The sequence below is a fragment of the Macrotis lagotis genome, chromosome 7 (genome assembly GCF_037893015.1).
Source record: "Macrotis lagotis isolate mMagLag1 chromosome 7, bilby.v1.9.chrom.fasta, whole genome shotgun sequence".
NCBI lineage: Eukaryota > Metazoa > Chordata > Mammalia > Peramelemorphia > Peramelidae > Macrotis > Macrotis lagotis.
In genome coordinates, this window is record NC_133664.1 from 48,670,159 (window position 1) to 48,690,238 (window position 20,080).

The 20,080-nt window shown below is 36.1% G+C and overlaps 1 protein-coding gene across 1 annotated transcript in view; it reads right to left on the minus strand.

The window, feature by feature from the left end:
- The window catches only part of AKAP9 (A-kinase anchoring protein 9), a 173,428-nt gene that overhangs the window by 45,094 nt on the left and 108,254 nt on the right, over positions 1–20,080 (minus strand). The window contains 3 exon segments of the mRNA XM_074192845.1: positions 295–527; positions 2,878–3,090; positions 12,799–12,961. Coding sequence (XP_074048946.1) covers positions 295–527; positions 2,878–3,090; positions 12,799–12,961 — 609 coding nt within the window.

Below are 20,080 nucleotides of genomic sequence, written 5' to 3' on the forward strand. Positions count from 1 at the left end.
CATCATGAAGTATGTGTGAAGGAGCCATCATAAAGTAAAAGATGCAAATCTGGAAGGTTATAACTGTTATTCTACTGGAGTGGTGGAAAGAAGCCTGGGTTCAGACCATAGCTAAGGGCAACCCTGAAAAAGTCATTCCATGTGCCTGGGCATCATTTTTCTTATATTTTTCAAAAAAATGAAAGACTGGTCTATAAATGATGTTGTCTCACATTTTTTTCTATCTCTAAATCGATGATCTTTCAGTCTTCAAAATAAGAAATCAGATTCATTTCCATTTTTCTCTAGACTTACATCTAAAAATTTTCTCATTTTCTCCAGCTGTTTCTCCAAAGCCTGGTTTTGCTGTCTCAGATCCATCAGCTCAGCATTCTTTTCTTGTTCGAGCTCCATAAAGCGGCTGACCTGTTCCTCCACATCCACTTCCAGAGCTTTCACTTGCTTCTGAAGATCATCACAGACCTTCTCGGCTTGACACTGCACCTCTAGTTTTTCCTTCATTAGCTTTTCTGTTTCTTGTAGTAATTCTGTTAACGAATGCAAAAGCACTGCAGGTTCTGTTACAAGTTAATGACAGATCACTCCACAATTCTATGAACAGGATTTAACCACATGAAAAAGAAAACCTGGATTTTAATTCAAACACACAAAAGAGACAATAAGTTGTGCTTTCTTTTTCTCTTTAAAATACTCAAGAATATCTAAACATATCATATGTCATGCCATCATAGATTATCATTATAACAATTTAGAAATGAGAGAACCATCACTAAATGATGATTCTTGTGGGGAAAAAAAAGCACAGAAAGTCAGAGTCACATGTTTTTATCACAAAGAAAGAACAAGATTTAATTAATGCAAAAACCATCTCACTTGATTCACACAAAACAGTTAATTTGTTCTTAATCCAGAAACAGACTTCTTATATACATGCATGTACCACATTTGACGAACCAATACCATAAACCTTTAGGCAGGATTGTTGAGAATTACAGAAAGAGCAATGATTCAATTACATTGAAATTTCCTATTTTTATCCTTTTCAGATACTCATTCTTGAATTGCTCTTGTACCCTATACTTCCACACTCGGCACAGGAGGACTGGCAAATGTGTATCAAGTGTAAAGCTCCACTATTGAGAAAAGATGTAAGTCATGCTGGTGCCCACGGTCCAGATCATTGCCTGATATATGGGATAATAATGAAGTCAGGGCTATGAAGCTATAATTACCTTCTCTTTTATTTTTATAAACACTATTGATGTTAACAGGGAATATAAACATAAAGCAACCAGAAAACTTTTGTTCACTACACATCAAAGATTCTTTTGATGCCATCATCTTATATACTACTTAACCAATTCTTGGTTTAGACAATTAGTATGACTCAATGTTAACAGAACTTGGCAAAGTAATTAATTATTTGTATTAACTGTATTTTCAAGTTAAAAAGACATTAAATTTTAAGAAGCCAAAGTAATTTTAATTACTGTTCAGAAATGAATATAAGATGATGGTGAATATGAATCTCTAGTTAATTTCAAAAAAAGGAACATACTCTTTAATTGAAAGAAATTTTTTTTGTTAGAGAAAAATGCTGTAAGTGTAAAATACAACAGCAAAGTTTCAGTGTTAGAGAAATAGTTAGTTGGAAGTCCAAGAATCATTATTTACTTAATTTTAGGAAGTAATTCTATCACCCAATTAAAGATTGGCCATGCAGTATACAAACACACCTGCGCACGGTGCTGCATCGACTGCAGCATCTACTAGCCCTAAGAGAAAAGAAAAAGGAAACAAAAGCACAGTAATTTACATGCCATCTATTCTTCAAGTGGAATATAAAAAGGAGAAAATGAAGCAAAAGACAGTATTCAAGTGCACTGATATTAGCAACTTTTCTCAGAAATTCTAAATATTTCTTAATTCCCTAAGCACATACTAGATACAAGGCATCAGATTTAACTCTTCAGATGTGAAAAATTCCAACATTTACACCAAAAAATTGTTAGTACCTTAATTTGAGTAATCAGAACATTCATCCTAAGCAGTTCTTCACTGCAGATCAGAAATTTTAGCATTATTTAAGAAGTTTGTGAGACTACTAAATACTTTTTTTTAGGATTTTTTTTTTTTTGCAAGGCAAATGGGGTTAAGTGGCTTGCCCAAGGCCACACAGCTAGGTTAATTATTAAGTGTCTGAGGCCGGATTTGAACTCAGGTACTCCTGACTCCAGGGCTGGTGCTCTATCCACTGCGCCACCTAGCCGCTCTGAAACTACTAAATTCTTAATTATGACTGCAATTCGTAAGATAAAATTGACATGACTTGAAAGAGACCAAAAATGGGAATTCAATGCCAAATAATTCAAATACCATACTCACAAAAACTTGCATTTTCTAGAAAATTAGTTTTTATCATTAACTTGAACTCTAAGATGTTAACTACTTGAACGAGTAGGAGAAATACTTATTCTATAAAAATTAAATAATGGGGGCTCACAAACTGCTCATCATTTGTCAGTCAGTGTTGTTAATCAACCAACTAAGTTTGTTTGGTCTTTGGTCTCTGTCATTAGAGATTATACCTTTCATAAATTCATTCATATTTTGCATTATCAGCAACTTCCACTTGGGATAAGAGCATAAATTGAGGGAAGAAATGTTTATTTCTACTGATACCTGAGAAAAAAAATAACTACAGCCTTATGATTACCTAATAATACATTTAAATGCTCCAACATCTTTAAAGCAAAATTTTAAGTACTAATGTAATGTGCCAAGGACACCAAAGGGAAAACTGAAACCAGTCAATTCAATATGAATGTGATATAAAATCTTAGTATCTCACAGAAAAATAGTAAAAATAAAACCTACGTTGTTCAACTGGTCCCGCTTCTGCTTTCATGGCATCTTTCTGTCTAGAGAGTAATTCTCTTTCCTCTTGGATTTGTTGTCTCTCTGCTTCCAATTCCTGTAATCTGTTACCTACACATAATAACTCCTGTTCAAGGTGGTCAATCATGTCACTTTTTTCCTGAATTTGTCTTTCAAAAAGAGCTTTTTCATCTGCGTAGCCATCAATAATACCTAGGAAACAAAATTATCAGAAGAATAGACTTGTTTTATTTTGTGATTTTTATACCTGGATTTTCAAAAGAAAAACAGCTGTAATATTATGATTATTTATAACTTACATATCATCTCAAAGAATATTGAATTACATATTAAGAATATCAAAAACTTATGTTTTGTCAGGTAATTAAAGGGCTATTTGTTTTTTCCCCCTGTTGCTTAAATACTATTCTAATTTACAAAATTCCCTTATAATAAGTTTAAATTTAATATACTTTACACGCTGATTTTTTGGAATTTAGATCAAATATATTCATGGTAGAATAAGGAGGAGCGAGTGTGGTGCAATGAAAAGTATAATGGATTTTTTTAAGTTTTAGGGATGTGTTTTATTTTCACATTGCAAATAATTATAGATCACCTTCATACCATGAGAAGTCTGTTGTAACAGAGTGAAAAAAGCAAAATTAATAATGTAACAATGTCATCTGAAAGTGGATCGCAGGTCACGTCACACATCTGTAGCCCCTGCTCTACCTGTCTATTTTTAAAAATTAACAAAAGCCTATATTCCCTCCCTCCTATCCCACATCTCTATTATTGTGCGGGGGGGAGGATGAGGGGCAAGAAAAACATTTCTTGTAACAAATGTGTACAGACATGCAGAACAAATCCCCCTGGGTAATATTTAAATACAAATAAAAATATTACGTATATGTGTAAGTGTGTGTGCACATAATTACATACCTTAACTCTACCACCTTTTGAAATAGATAATATATTTCAATACTGATTCTCTGGAATCATGAATCTATTGAATTGATCATAGTTTTCAGTGCTTTCAAACTTATTTGTTTTTCTATTATTTTTCTTGTACAAATTATTCTCTTGGTTTTGCTCATTTAATTTTTCATCAGTTTATGAAATGTGCATACTCTTTAACCTAACTTTACTATTGCTGGGTCTCTATACACAAGAGAGATCCAAGAAAGAAGAAAAAGGTCTATATATACAAAAATATCTATAGAACTTGTTTTTGTGGTGGCAAAAAACCTGGATGCTCATAATTGAGGAATGACTGAATAAGTTGAGGCATACAATTGTGATGGAATATGATTATTAGATAAGAAATACATAAATAGAAGAATTCAAAAAATTATGGAAAAACTTAAGTCAAGTGATACAGCGTAAAAAAAGGCAGAAACAAGAAAAATTTGTGCATTTAATATTAATATCATGCAATTTTTTTTTTGAAGACTGATAAGCTAGTAAAGAGTTCTGGGTTTGGTGCTCCTATCTCTAAATATAACTGAGATCATGTCCCTTGTCCTTTCTAGATCTCAATTTTCTCATTTGCAATTCAGTATTTATTATCCTGTGATTAACCTCAACAGTTTATAGATGAGGAAACTGTCATGCATTTGGGGCTTGAATTTAAGTCCTGACCCCAAGTTATGTATTCATTTGTTTATTTAACCAGGTTTTTTCCCTTTTAAATAAATTTTCTTAGTGTTTGTTTTTTTTTTTTTTTTTTGCTTCTGTGCCACAGTCATTCAATTATTTTAAGAAATATCATTCCCCAGATGGGAAAAAATTTTTACAAGTAGTGTTTCTGATAAAGACTTCATCTCTAAAATATAGAGAACTGATTCAAATACAAGTCATTCTTGAACTGAAAAATCTCAAAGGATATGAAGAGGCAGTTTTCAGATGAAGAAATTTAAACTTTCTATAGTCATATAAAAATGCTCTAAATTGTTACTGATTAGAGAAATACAAATTAAAACAACTCTGAAGTATTACTTCACACCTATCAGATCAGCTAAAATGACAAAAAAAAGTAATCAATGTTGGAGAGGATGTGGGAAAACTGGGGCACTGATACAGTGTTGGTAGAATTGTGAACTGATCCAACCATTCTGAAGCACAATATGGAGCTATACCCCAAAGGGCAATAAGATTGTGCACACCCTTTGATCCAGCAACACTGTAACTGGATCTATATCCCAAAGAAATTATAAAAAAAGGGAAAAAAGACCCACATGTACAAAAATATTTATCACAGCCCTTTGTGTGGTGGCAAAAAGTTGGAAATTGAGGGGATACCCATCAGTTGGGGAATGGCTGAACAAGTTAAGGCATATGAATGTGATGGAATACTACTGTTCAGTAAGAAATCACAAGCAGGCAGATTTCAGGAAAACATGGAAAGACTTAATGAACTGATGCTGAGTGAAGACAGCAGAACCAAGAGGACATTGTATCATTAATGGCAAGATATATGATGGACTCAGCTCCTCTCAGCAGTTCAGTGATCAAGGACAATTTTTTTTAGGTTGACTTCTTATTTTTTTTAAATTTTTCCAATTACATGTTATGAAAGTTTTTCAACATTCATCCACATGCATAAGCATATTTTAAGTTCTATAATTTCCTTCCACCCTCCCATTCCATCCCTCTCCCCTCAGTGGTGAACTGTCAGGTGAATTTTGTACAAACACATTTGTGTTTAACATGTTTACAAATTAGTCATTTTTGGTATGAGTAATTAGGATTAAGGGAAAAGAAATAAAAACCATTAGATAGGAAAGAAATACATAAGAAAAAAATTTTGAAAGTGAATATATGGGGGCAGCTAGGTGGCACAGTGGATAGAGCATCAGTCCTGGAGTCAGTAGGACCTGAGTTCAAATCTAGCCTCAGACAATAATAATTGCATAGTTGTGTGACACTGGGCAAGCCACTTTTAACTCCACTACCTTAAATAAAAAAAAAAAAAATTAAAGTGAATGTATGGTTCATTCCAATTCTGTAGGGTTTTTATTTTGTCTTCTTTTTCTTCCTCTGGATGAGGACAGCATTTTCCACAGCAGGTCTCCTAGCTCTCTGAATTGCTGAGAGAGGAACTGCATCCATCAAAGTTGATCAACTCACAATATTGTTGTTAATGTGTACCATGTTCTCTTGGTTCTGCTCCATTAGCTCAGCATCAGTTCATGTAATTCTTTCCATGATTCTCTAAAGTTTGACCATTCATGGCTTCTTATAGAACAATAGTACTCCATAACATTCATATACCATAACTTGTTCAATCATTACCCAAATGATGGGCATCCCATCAAGGAGAAATGTAAAAGACTGTGATGGAAAATGCTATCCACATCCAGAGGAAAAACTATGGATGGAGTCTACTATGTTTACTTTTTAAAACTTCTTTTATGGTTTTGCTTTCTTTCTCAAGGTTTCCCTCCTTTAATTCTAATTCATCTTTCACAACATGACTAATTTGGAAATTTGTTAAATAAAATTATATGTACAACCTTTATCAGATTTCCTGTTGCCATGGGGGAGGAATAGAAAGGGAGGGTGGTCGAAAAAGATGGATCTCAAAAGTTTACAAAAAGATGAATGTTGAAAACTATCTTTTTATGTAATTGGATAAAAAGAAACAACAACAACAAAAATACCATTCCCTTCTGAACCTTCCAACTTCATAGAATTAAACATTTTTATAATAAAAGAAAAGTTAAGCAAAAATAACTGATAATAGTCACCACATTTGAAAATGTAGGTTTTAGTCAGCCCATGCTTCTTTACCAAGAAGAAGGAAGTATATTTCATTCTAAGCTTTTTTAATTACACAAAATTCATTCTTCTTTTCATTTACACTGTGGTAATTAGTGTACATATTATCCTTTTGGTTCTGTTTATCTCATTCTGTATTCATTCATATACATCTTGAGTTACTTCAAATTCCTCATGTGTTTAATTTCTGTTGCACAATAAAACTCCATCACATTCATGTATATTATATATAGTATATGCTACTAGTTTGGCTGGATCATACATCATGGAATGTGAAGTATTTATATAATAAACCTGGAAAAGTAGACTGCGGCCGGATTGTAAAGGGCTTTAGATATCAAGCAGAGTAATCAGTATTTTATTCTAGAAAACTCAAGAGAGCCCATTGATTTTTTTTTTTGAGCAGAAAGCTATAGTTTGGAAATATAACTTTGGCATCTATAAAAGATCAACTGAAGAGCAAAGTTATTGTAGACAAGAAAATCTATTAGGAAGCTATTGACCTCATGCAGCTAAAAGTAGTGAATTAGGGCTAAATTAAGACTGTGACTATATGAATTAAAGAAAAGTTAGTGGATGAGAGGATGTGAGGGTCCATTTGACAAGACCTGCCATCTGTGATTGGATGTGTGGGAAAAAAAGTTACAATCAAAGGATTTATTTTAATTATTCTTCAATGTGCACAGTAGTAAATACAAAAGTGACCTGCTATAGAAACATAAATATGCACATAGTTCCTTAGGCAGAAAAGAACTTCAGAGGCAAAGACAACATAATATTAACTGAATGTAAATTGAATTTAAGAGTCAAAAAAACCTGGGCTCAAATGAACAGTTTCAATATTTATTGGAAGGATGACCAAAGGCAAATGACTTTACCACTCTGAGACTACTTTCAAACCTATAAAATAGGGGTTAACAAATTATCACTACATAACGTACTGTGTGGGAAGGAGGAAGAAGAGAAGGTAGGAATGAGAGTGCAAAAGGAAAAAGGGAGGAAAGGAAGAGAACTTTATAAATTCCTCTCTCTTGGTGTGCAATGCTCCTGGGAAACTGAGTGTTCTCTCTGCAATCCTTTCCCTGTATTTCTTCTCTACTCATCTATCGGTCACTAATAAGTACTATCCTGGTAGGATAGCTCAGTGCTTTGAGAGTTGCTGATACTGTTTCTATCTAAACTCCGGGTTAATCTGTTAATCTCACTTCCATTGTGATCATCATCAATCAATGCAGAAGCCATTGACTGCTTACCTCAAGGGGAAATCAATCAGTCCCTAGCTGAAGTTCCAGCTGAAGAAGAGGATTTGAATGCCATTCAGGTTGACAAAGCACTTGGTGCTGATTCTATTCCAGCTGGGATCTACAAGGTGGGGGATACATTACTCATTCAATAACTGACTAAAATTTTTCAGGTTATATGGAATGAATAAGTTATCCCCCAAGAATTCAAGGATGCCTCCTACCATTTCTATAAAGGTAAAGGGAATAGATTGTGACAATCACAGGGTATTTCTCTTTTAGTCATTGCTGGTAGCTCAAGAGGCTGATAATTCACCTGGAAGTTGGTCAACTTTTTGAGAGACAGTGGAACAAACTGATATGGTGTTTGCTGCCCTAACAATTCCAGGAAAAATGCCAGGAACAGAACAAAGGTCTGTATACAATATTTGTAGATCTGACCAAGGCCTTTGATACCATCAGTCTCAAGGGTTTATGAAAAATTATGTCAAAATTTGGTTGCCTGGAGAAGTTCATCAGTATTGTATGTCAGCTTCATGACAGTTTGCATGCCTGGGTTTTGGATAGTGGATGTTGCTCTTGAGATTTTCTAGTCACCTATGGAGTAAAACAAGGATGCATCCTTGCTCCCATAATTTTTAATATGATGTTTTCAGGCATGTTATCAAATGCCTTCAATGAGGATGAAAATGGCCTCAAGATCAGCTACTGCACTAATGGCAAATTCTTTAACTTGAAAAGGCTACAAGCCAAGATCAAAGTGGAGGATGTGTTGGTGCAGGATCTTCCGTTTACAGATGACTGTGCACTCAATGCAACCTCTGAAGCTGAGATGCAATAAAAGATGGATTAATTTTCTTCTGCTTATGCTCACTTTGGTCTAACAATGAACACCAAGAAAACCTAGGTGCTCTATCAATCAGCACCACATCATCCATATGTGAAACCATTGATTACAGCAAATGGAGAAGTTCTGAATACTGTGGACAAGTTAACTTACCTTGGCAGTGTCCTTACCAAGGAGGCACTGACTATGAGGTTGACACTCACATTGCCAGAGCTAGCTCAGTAATTGGAAGGCTCCAAAAGAAAGTGTGGGAGAGAAGAGGTATCAGACTGACTATCAGACTGAAGGTCTACAGAGCTGTTGTGCTGACCTCATTGCTATATGCCTGTGGAACCTGGACAAGTCTATCAGAGCCATGTCAGGAAACTTAACTGCTTCCATTTAAACTGTCACTGGAAGATTCTGAAGATCACCTGGCAGGAGAAGATACCAGACACTGAAACTACCTAGCATTCCAACATTACTACAGAGAGTGCAACTATGATGGGCTAGATACATTGCCCAAAAAACTATTTTATGGAGAACTCATGTAGACCAAGCACTCACAAGGGGGTAGGAAGAAGTGATACCTAGATACCCTGAAGGTCTCATTGGAGAACTTTAGAACTGATTGTGCAGCTTGGGAGACACTGGCACAGTACCATGCAGCAAGATATGCCCTCATCAATGAGGGGGCTGCCCTCTATGAGGAAGGTAGAATTGAAGCAGCTCAAAGGAAATGTGACATATGTAAGTTTAGAGTACCCACCCCAGGTGTTCACATGAATATTTGTGCCCAACCTGTGATAGAGCATTCTAAGCTTATGTTGTTCTGATCAGCCACAGTCACACAAACTAATGTGTCTCAAACATAGTGATATCATTTTGGCCTTCTTTGATAATGGAGGACAAGAACCAGCCTGCCATAGAATTTTCATACCTCAAATTCCTCTTATGTTGCCCCCTTGGAGTGACCTGCGATTTTAATCCTTGGGAGCCTATAGTATTCCATGCCTCTTTGACAAATACAATCAGCAGACAAATGTAGGTGTTGAAAAGATAAGCCTTTGTTTCAAAGAGGAAACTGGGAGTTATTAAAAGCCCTGCAAAATTTCTCAAAGGAAATTCAATCTCCTATCATCTACTATTCAATTCTGGGGCCAATTTAGTCCAGTTACAACACATGATCAAGTCATATGTACTTAAGGACTTATGTACTTAAGGACTACCTCTCTGAATTGTCCATCCAACTATATAAGAGTTTGAATAAGAGTACTTCACTGATTGGACAATGGGCTAGCCCGAAGACTTTATCTTTCTGTATAATTGTTCTTATCCAAGACTTATTCTTCATTGAGCATATTAGGGATCAAAAAATGATGACTTCTCACTCTTACTAGTAAAGAGATTAGTTTGTTAGAGATGTCTTAACAGATCTTTTCCATTTATTGTCTACTGTCTTCCTGGTTTCATCCTTTATGATTCTTGAGATAACTATAAAATGATCCATAAACTTTTACAGGCAAGTTTATCTGAAACTGGTACAGGCCTTGCCTCTTTGCTGACTTTAAGTTGATTAGATTCCTTATTGTGGCAACTGATTCACACTGGTTAAGCTTCTGTGGAAAATACTGGAAACACCAATAAAGGTTTTTCTCTCTTTCTCCATAGAGAGGAGATATCTCAGACAAGTGGCCATTCAGATTTTACATATAGACTTTCAGTAGACATAAATCCATTAGCTCCTGAGGTAGGCAGCTCATGTTACTTACCTTTAGCTCTGACCGCTACTAAATTAGTCTCTAAATCGACAGTTCCTAAATTGTGTGCCATGGATTTCCAGTACAGCAGGGCAAACTGACAGGGAAACTGGGAGATATTTTAAATTCAGACAACGCACAAATGAACTCAAAGTAGTTCAAAGCTTTCACATTGGATTGCACTACAGTCTTCCCCAAGACATTTTCAAATGTTGGAGAAAGGATTTTGTTTACTTGTTCTTTCAGCAATGCCAGTCACTTCTTGAACTTTCTTCTTTGTGATATCCTATCGTTACAAAATTGGGTTTTCAGTGGTTGCTCTGATAAAAAGCAAGTACTTCAAGGTAATCACCATGGAATATGAAATGAAGATGGCAGTGTCCAAGATTCCAAGGCTTGAGAAGTTGGTTAGTGCCCAACAGGTACACACATCTCATTAGGATAAATGAAAAATGTTTATTTTTTCTTTCAATTTAGGTATATTATTTTGTCAAATGGTCACTAAGTTATTAGGACATAAATACTTAATAAGTTATTTGAACCTAATTACTTAATGAATGAAATGTAAAATATTTCTTTTGTTTTAGGGGTATCATAAGAAATTGACAATAAGAGTGCAATGAACTGAGAACATTTGAAAACTTCTATCTTCCACTAAGCTAAAATGAACATGTATGCAACTTCCAGGCACTGATATATATATTCTGGTCATAGGGCCAGAATAAACAAATATTAAGTTGTGAAAGTATTGAAATAAGCATTAAAATTTAATTTTGTAATTATCTTCTAACTCATAAAATGAGGACACTTCTTACTCATTAGTACTGCTTCCCTCAAACAACTAGATGTACAGTTAACATGTCTGGTGAAAATGAGGATGTTTTTATTGGTATAAGTTAAAGATTTAACTAATAAATCTTGTGTTTTTAGAAACACTTTTGCGAACCTAAATAAGATCAAATTCAAGTTTCATGTTTTAGTAAAAACTTCTTAACTCTGGTCATAAGCATTTCAATAACTATTATAAAAACGTCAAATATACTAATGAATTGTTGATGGAGTTGTGAACAGATTCAGTCATTCTGGAGAACAATTTGGAATTAAGCCCAAAGGGCAATAAAAGTGTGCATCCCTTTGATCCAGGCAACACCACTATGAGGTCTGCACCTCAAACAGATCATTAAAAAAGGGAAAAGGACCCACATGTACAAAACTACTTATTCCAGCTCTTTTTGTCATGACAAAGAATTGGAAATCAAGGGGCTGCCCTTCAGCTGGGGAATGGCTGAACAAATTGTGGTATATAAATGCAATGGAAACCTGGAAAGATTTATATGAACTGATGCTGAGTGAAGGTCAGTAGATCCAGGAGAACATTGTACACATTAACAGCAACATTGTAAGATGATCAACTATGATAAACTTAGCTCTTCTCAGCAATACAGTAATCAGATACTTCTAAAAGATGTGTGATGGAAAATGCCATACACATCCAGAGAAAGAGGTATAAAGTCTGAATGCAAAGCAAAACATACTATATTCTTTTTTTTGTTTTTTTTTAGGTTTTTGCAAGGCAAATGGGGTTAAGTGGCTTGCCCAAGGCCACACAGCTAGGTAATTATTAAGTGTCTGAGACCGGATTTGAACCCAGGTACTCCTGACTCCAAGGCCAGTGCTTTATCCACTACGCCACCTAGCCGCCCCCTTATATTCATTTTTAAAAATGTGTTTTGCTTTTTCTTTCTCATGAGTTTTATCTTTTATTATTATTATTCTCCTTTCACAACACGACTAATATGGAAGTGTTTAACAGGACTGTTACAATCTATCAGATTTCTTGCTGCTACAGAGGGGGAGAGGGAAGGGAAGGAGAGAGAAAAATGTGCAACTCAAAATCTTTCAAAAAATGAATAATGAAAACTATCTTTACAAGTTATAAAGTTATCTTTACAAGTAACTGGAAAAAAATTTAAATTTAAAAATTGCAAAAAAAACCCAAACAAAAAAGAATTTGAATGCTATACAAATTGAGTCACATAAAAATGTTAAATTCATAGCAACCTGTCATAAAATCTAATCTGGTTTTGCATAATTTCATTTTATTTATATTTTGTTTCTCACTTATTTAGGAAGTTGAGTTAAGTAATAACTGGAGAGCAAAGTAGGCATGTGTGCATGCACATCTATGAGTTTGCATTGTACTACATGAGAACCAAGAGGATTTCCCCCTTCAATGTTTAAAAAACTAAAAAAGCAGGAAACCAAAATAACCCATCTATATACCATTAGCAGATATGGCCCATGAACTTACCCTCTGCCTTACTAAGCTCCACAGCCAACTGTTCTCTGGCTTTCAACTCTTCATTGAGTCGCTCTTGTAATTCCTCTTGGCATTTCAAAAACTCTGTGGCCTCCTGTTTTTGTTTGAATGACTCACGCATCAACTCAGTCTGGGTAACCTTGGCATGTTCAAGCTAAATTAGAGAAAAATTGCACTGATGAGGAATTCATTACATAACAAGTAAACTGAAGAAATTAAAATGCATGTCTACCTACTGTGGTCAAAATTAGAATTAATGCTTAAAAGTAAAGTGAAGAATAGCTTACTCTATTTTAATATTACAATTGATATGAAATGAAACCCAGCATAATTTGGGATAAAATTAAAGAGGAATTAATTAAAAAAAAAGACAAACCTAGGAAATGTATATTGCTTGGTCAAATCAGTCTTTTATTTAAATGTTTTCAGTGAATATTATTATTGGTAAGTAGGCTAAGTTACAGGGAATCTTTTATGTGTTGTCTTCCCTCATAAGAATGTGTGACCCTTGAGGACCATGTTTGGTTGTATTTGTATTCCTACTGGCTAACATAATCCTGGCCTATATCAAACCAAGTAAACAAATGTTCTGGATGTTATGAAACTGAATTTATATAATTGGCGTGCTTGGCGGGGCACAGAGGGGACTAAATTTCTAACTCAGAGACTATGATGACACACTAGACCAATTCAACTGTGTTGGGTTACACAGCTAAGCTTAAGTTCAGAGTCAAATTCAAGTCCTGACTTCAAGTTCATTATTCTTACTAGGAAATATTCAGTCATTATTCAAGTAAAATATGTGTATTTAAATAATATGAATTGAAGTCACCTATTTCTGTGACATGGTTGCCTAGAAAACTCAAAAATTCAAACCAGCTAGGCTAGCTAAGCCACAGGGTTTTCTTTGTTTGCTTGCTTTCAATTTTACAAAATAAGCCAAGAGAATATAGATTTGATTGGTATAAGGAAATAGTATGTATCTTTGTTTTGTACTGTAATCTCCTTCTGACATCTAAAAATATCCTTCCTGAGTTTACTTAAGTGATATTTACTGTACTGCTGCTCTGAATGTAGCTCACTCCCCAATACAGGCTACCTTACTGAAACCACACACACACACACACACACACACACACACACACCTGGGTTTTCTATTAAATCAGTTTTTTGTTAAAAAATGTGAGCTTTATTAGGTCCAGCATGGCACTTTAAAATTACCAATGATGAATTACTTTTTCCATTTAAAATAAAAAGTTTCACTTATAATGAAACTTAATGTAATAGGAATTTAATTTGATAAAATGAAAAAGAGAGCAGAAGGCAGCATGGTACAGTGCAAACATCATTTTGCATGAAGTCACAGGTGAAGTCCTTAACTTCTTTGGCCCTCAGCTGTCCTAATGTATAAAATGATGTGGTTGGGCATCCAAGCTTTCTTGCTATCATCCTTTAGTCCTACAAAGCCATAAAATCTTTTCTTGTTTTAATAACTTAAGGGCAACATTTCAGTTTATGAGAGCTGTGTGATGCTCACTATATACATTATTTAGTTAAAATGAATTACAGTAAAATGGCATAATAAGATTAAATCTGAAAACGTCTTCACTTAAATATTTAAAAAAAACACTTTTTAGAAGGAATCTGTGAATTATCCCTGAACTTTAAACGACTGTTTTCAATATTCTTGATAAAATTCACTGTCACTTTAATATAAGTTCCGGGAAGGATAATAAAACCTCTGAAAACCACCTGGCTAGTGTGGTGAATGTTTGTTAAATATTAGCTAAATGTATTATAGTTTAAGCCCTGAACTTCACAAGAATGCGGTTTATATCACATTCAAGAACATGGTGGGTTTGAACTTGAGGCACAAGTACTAAACATACAGTATTCCTTATGACACATACTTTAAAGTTCATGTAAAGAGATCACAATAATATTTTCTCACAATGATATGTTATGTATTCTTAAAACAGAAAAAGTTCCATAGAGAGTCTTACAAAAATAACAACCAGGTATCTTTTACTCCTTGACTGGTATTGAATTATATAGCATTACATAAAACATTTTTTAGAAATGCACAGAAAGAAAACAAAAAGGTGCATAAGGGGGGGGGCATAAACAAATGGAAAAGCTTTATTACTGTACTGCTAAACTTGATATATTTATTTCTTAAGAAAACACAACTATATAAAATTTCTCAAACAAGCTTATTTCTTCTTTTTGGCATATTGAAATGTTTGTTTTTGTTGAAGATTAAGTTCAACATTTAAATAAAATTTAATTTTAAAAAAATACACCCCTTAATTTCTGTCATGATTTCATAGAAAAAAAGTTTTTACTCAGGTTACCCTCTGTAAACTAGCCCAAGAAAGCTCCTGGAAGGTAATTAGAATTGAAGAACTGTCACATTAGCCTTCTATTTTCCCTCAAATTCAGAGCAGATTTGTGCACTAGGTAACTGAATTCACCTAAAGCTGATAGCAATTATATAATTTAAATTAAAAAGGAAAACAAACCCACAAACATCATAAATCAAAACAACTGGGTCCATCACCTGTGTCTATCATAGCTGTATAAAATAATTATTTCTTATCTTATTTAGTTTTCAATTAAAGGAATAATTTTGGTACTTACTGAGTATGGTGGGGTAGGCAAGGAGATTTTAGAAATGAGCTTTAATATATGCCCATTTCTTTTATGACTAAAATGAAAAATAGAAGTGTTTACAACGACTGAATTATTTTCATCCAACTGTTCACTGAGAGGAAAAGGGTTTGGTAAAGGCACTCGTGATTCCACCTCATACATGTCTTCATTCTGCTCTTCCAACCACAAGCTACTGAAGGTATTGGAAGCCCAGTAAGTCCTATAGGAATCCATTCTGGATAGTCACGGATGATCTGCTTCAATGACTGAGCACTCTAGCTATCTACGGCTTCTTGCCCTTCCGGTTTCTTAACACCAGGCAGAATCAAACAAGTCTCCCTTGTCAAAGTCGGACGAATCTGAGACAATTACTCCACACACCTGAAAAACTAAAAGATCCACTATAACCTCACTTTCCAAAGACTAGATGCGTACCAGTCTTCTCACCACAACAAAATCTTCTCCATAAGAGTGATAACAAATCCTTGAAAAGTGAAAGAATGAGACCACAAGCAGCTAGTCAGCAAAACAAAGCAATAAAATATTCTTTCAACAGCAACGTGGTATCCTGCAAAAATCAGGAAATGCAAGGAGAACTTGGCAGGGAAAATCAACATTTGAAATCTCCATAGAAGCAAAAGAAGAGAAGTGTAACTGCAGCAACATTATTTGTCTTTGTTCTTGCTGCTTTACTTGGTTCAAAAGGAAAAGCTCTTCTGAATTGTTACTCCAACAGTCCAACAGGCTATGCAAAAGAATTCTAAACAATGTTCCCTCAGGAAAAGAGCAAGGCAAAGGGAGTGGTTTGATGTCTTTACCTATAGGTCAACTGGCAGGTGGGATTTGAATGACTACGCCCACAAAGAAGCCAACTTCACTAGATCCTCCAAGTGCCACCTTAAGAACTCTGAAAAGGGTGTTTAGACAAGTTTATCTTTTTAAAGCAATCTGGTCATTTTTCTCAAGGTTAAAAAAAAAGTGAAAATATGAATACTGAATTCCCAGGACTACTTTTCCAAAGAGCTCCTTCAAGCATGTGTTCATAATTTAACTTTTGAGAATTTCATTGTCATTTTTAACCTGATGTTTCATTGACAAACAACATCCATGCCCTCAAGCAGCTGATAAAAGGAAACAGCTCAACTATATGCTAAACATATATAGACTAGAAGTTGTTCCATAAGAAAAACTTGTGCATTGTTTTAAAAACGAAGGTGAACAATGCACCTTCAAGCTGATGATGCCAATCTGTGAATGTACTGAACCTTCACTGAAGTTGTAAAGCACACAGTGACACAACAGTAATGAACTAGTGTAATCAGAGCTCTAAAAATGAATACTGACTGTAATAGCCACTTTCAATTGTTTAAAAACTACATTAAAAATTCAACAACAGGGGGCGGAGCCAAGATGGCCACAAGAAGGGATAGAGTCTTAGGTGCTCTCTGATAAAACTTGAAACTAAGGACTCTAACTAAACTTTCAAGAACCCACAAAGGGACCCAGTGAGGCAGTTCTCCTACTCTAGGTAACCTGGAAAAGAGCAGAAAGGCTCTGCTCCCTGGGGAGCACCAGGCACAAAGTGGGGGAACAGCAGGGGACCTCTGCCAGAGCGAGCACGTGGAGCCCAGCCCTCAGGGCACATAGCAAGCAGCTTGGCCACTGCAGCCTAGATCCAGAAACAGAAGCAGGCAGAGCCAGTAAGCAGGAGCCCCCAGGGCATGAGCCCATTGAGCTGAGGGAGGGGAGTGAAGAGAGACTGCAGAGCTCTGTCCTCTGCCCCTGGAACAGGACTCTGGGGTTCTGACCACATTCAGATCCTGATCGCAGTCTAGGCCCCCCCAACAGAACAGCAGGGCCCCCCCACCTCAGCCCCATGGCGGGGGGGGGGGTCGCTTATGGTCATTCACAGACCAGGAGGGAGGACAGAACCTCACACACTGAGACCCTTGTGGGAATGTCCCAAAAGCTCAGGAAACACCCCAAAACCAGGCCCAGGCTGGGAAAATGAGCAAGCAGAGAAACAAGAGGAACACCATTGAGAAATATTTTGCATATGAGCCCAAGAAGGATCAAAATACTCAGTCTGAAGATGAGGAAGCACAAGCTCCTGCATCTAAAGACTCCAAGAAAAACAGAAATTGGGCTCAGGCTATGACAGAGCTCAAAAGACTTTGAAAATCAAATGAGGGAGTTGGAAGAAAAACTGGGAAAAGAAAGGAGAGAGATGCAGGAAAAACATGAAAATGAAGTCAGCAGCTTAGTCAAGGAAATCCAAAAAAATGCTGAAGAAAATAGCATGCTAAAAACCAGCTTAGGTCAAATGGATAAAACAGTTCAAAAAGTTATTGAGGAGAAGAATGCCTTAAAAAGCAAAATTGGCCAGATGGAAAAAGAGATAAGAAAACTCTCTGAGGAGAAAAAATCCTTCAGACAAAGAATAGAATTCAGGGAGATTGATGCATTTACCAGAAATCAGGAATCAATACTTCAAACCCCAAAAAATGAAAAATTAGAAGAAAATGTGAAATATCTCATTGAAAAAACAACTGATATGGAAAACAGACTTAGGAAGCAGAGGGCAAAATAGAAATGGAGAGAATCCACCGATCCCCCTGAGAAAGAGATCCCAAAAAACCCAGAACTCCCAAGTCGAAGAGAAAATATTACAAGCAGCCAGAAGGACACAGTTCAAATATCATGGAGCTGCAGTCAGGATCACACAGGACTTAGCAGCAACTACATTGGAAGCTTGTAGGGCTTGGAATATAATATACCGGAAGGCAAAAGAGCTTAGAATGCAGCCAAGAATGGACTACCCAGCAAGGCTGAATGTCCTCTTCCAGGGAAAAAGATGGACTTTCAGTGAACCAGGGGAATTTCAAATGTTCCTTTTGGAATGGCCAGAGCTGAACAGAAGGTTTGATCTTCAGATACAGGACTCAGGTGAAACATGGAGAGTGGAGGAGGGGGGAAAATATGAGGAACTTAATGATGATGAACTGCATGTATTCCTGCATAGAAAAATGACACTTATAATACTCATATGAACCTTCTCAGTTAATAGAGCAGGTAGAGGAGCTTTTAAAGTTGAAGCACAGGAGAAAGCTGAATTTGAAGATAAAATATGGTGTAAAAATGGAGTCAATAGAAAAAAAGGGAAATGGAATGGGAGAAAGAAAAAGGAGAGGGGGAATAGGCCAAAATATTTCATATAAGTTTTTTCTTTATTACAATGAGCTATTGCAATGATATGGAAGGGGGGAGGCAAGGGGGAATGAGGGAACCTTTGATCTCATCAGAGGTGACTAGGAGAGGAAACAGCATATATACTCAATGGGGTATAGACATCTGGAGTAAGGAGGAGAGAAGGGGGATGGGGGAAGGTGGGGATGTGAATAAAGGAGGAGAGGATGGAACATGGGGGGAGAGTGGTCAGCTATAACACATTTTCTTTTTTACTTCTTGTAAGGGGCTGGGATTGGAAGGCCTGTCTGGGACCACAGAGCCAGCTGGATGCTGGGCCTAAGGGGTGGTATGGGGCCTAAGGGACTCTTGTCCCCAGGGCCAGGGATCTGTCTGCTGCACCACTCAGCTACCCTACAGCAGAATCAGAGTGAAAGGAGAGACAAAATATGGTATATGGTAGTGGAGAAATATGAAAGGAGGGAGTTGCGATCAGCAATGGCAACGTTGGAAAAATATGGAAGCAACTTTTGCGATGGACTTACTATAAAGAATGTGATCCACCCATGACAGAGTTGTTGGTGTTGGAACAAAGACTGAAGCACATTTTTTATTATTATTATTATTTGGGGGAGGGTACAGGGCAAATGGGGCTGGGTGGCCTACCTGGAGACACATAGCAGGGTGATCTTTGGGTATCTGAGGCTGGATTTTGACCCGGGTGCTCCTGGCTCAAGGGCTAATGCTCTGTCTGCCACCCAGCCACCCCTACTATGGTTACTATTTTATTTTATTTTATTTTGGGTCTTTTTTTTTTTCTTCTTTTTAGTTTTTGCAGGGCAGTGGGGATTGGGTGGCTTGCATGTCACACGGCTGGGTGATTGTTGGGTCTACGGGGCTGGATGTGGGCTCGGGTGCCCGTGGCTCCAGGGCTGGTGCTTTGTCCATTGTGCCACCTGGCCATACCTACAATTATTACTATTATTTTTTTTTAATTTTAATTTTTTTCCCTCTCCCCTTTACTTTATCGCCCAAGCAAGTCTATATTCATGGGGGGGAGGGGTATTTTGTTTACTCTTAAACAAGAAAATTTTATTAATATAAAAAAAACATTTGTACAAAATGAGAATTAAAAAAATAAAATAAAATACAAAAAATTCAACAACACCTTCAGTATGAAGAGTCTTTAGATTAAGCAAAGAATCTTCTCTGAGACAGCTACCAAATATGCTGAACTGGACAATTCTTTCTCACATACAATAACAAGGAGCCAGGTAAGCAGATGGCTCTCATAAAAATTCATTACTAACTTACAAATCCCATTAATGGGTACCATTATTTTATTAGATGTTGAACAGCAATGAAAATTTCCAAATACCTTGAGGAGGGTTTTTGGAACAGTAGAAGATTTTTTAATCAGAGTGGGGTATCTGAG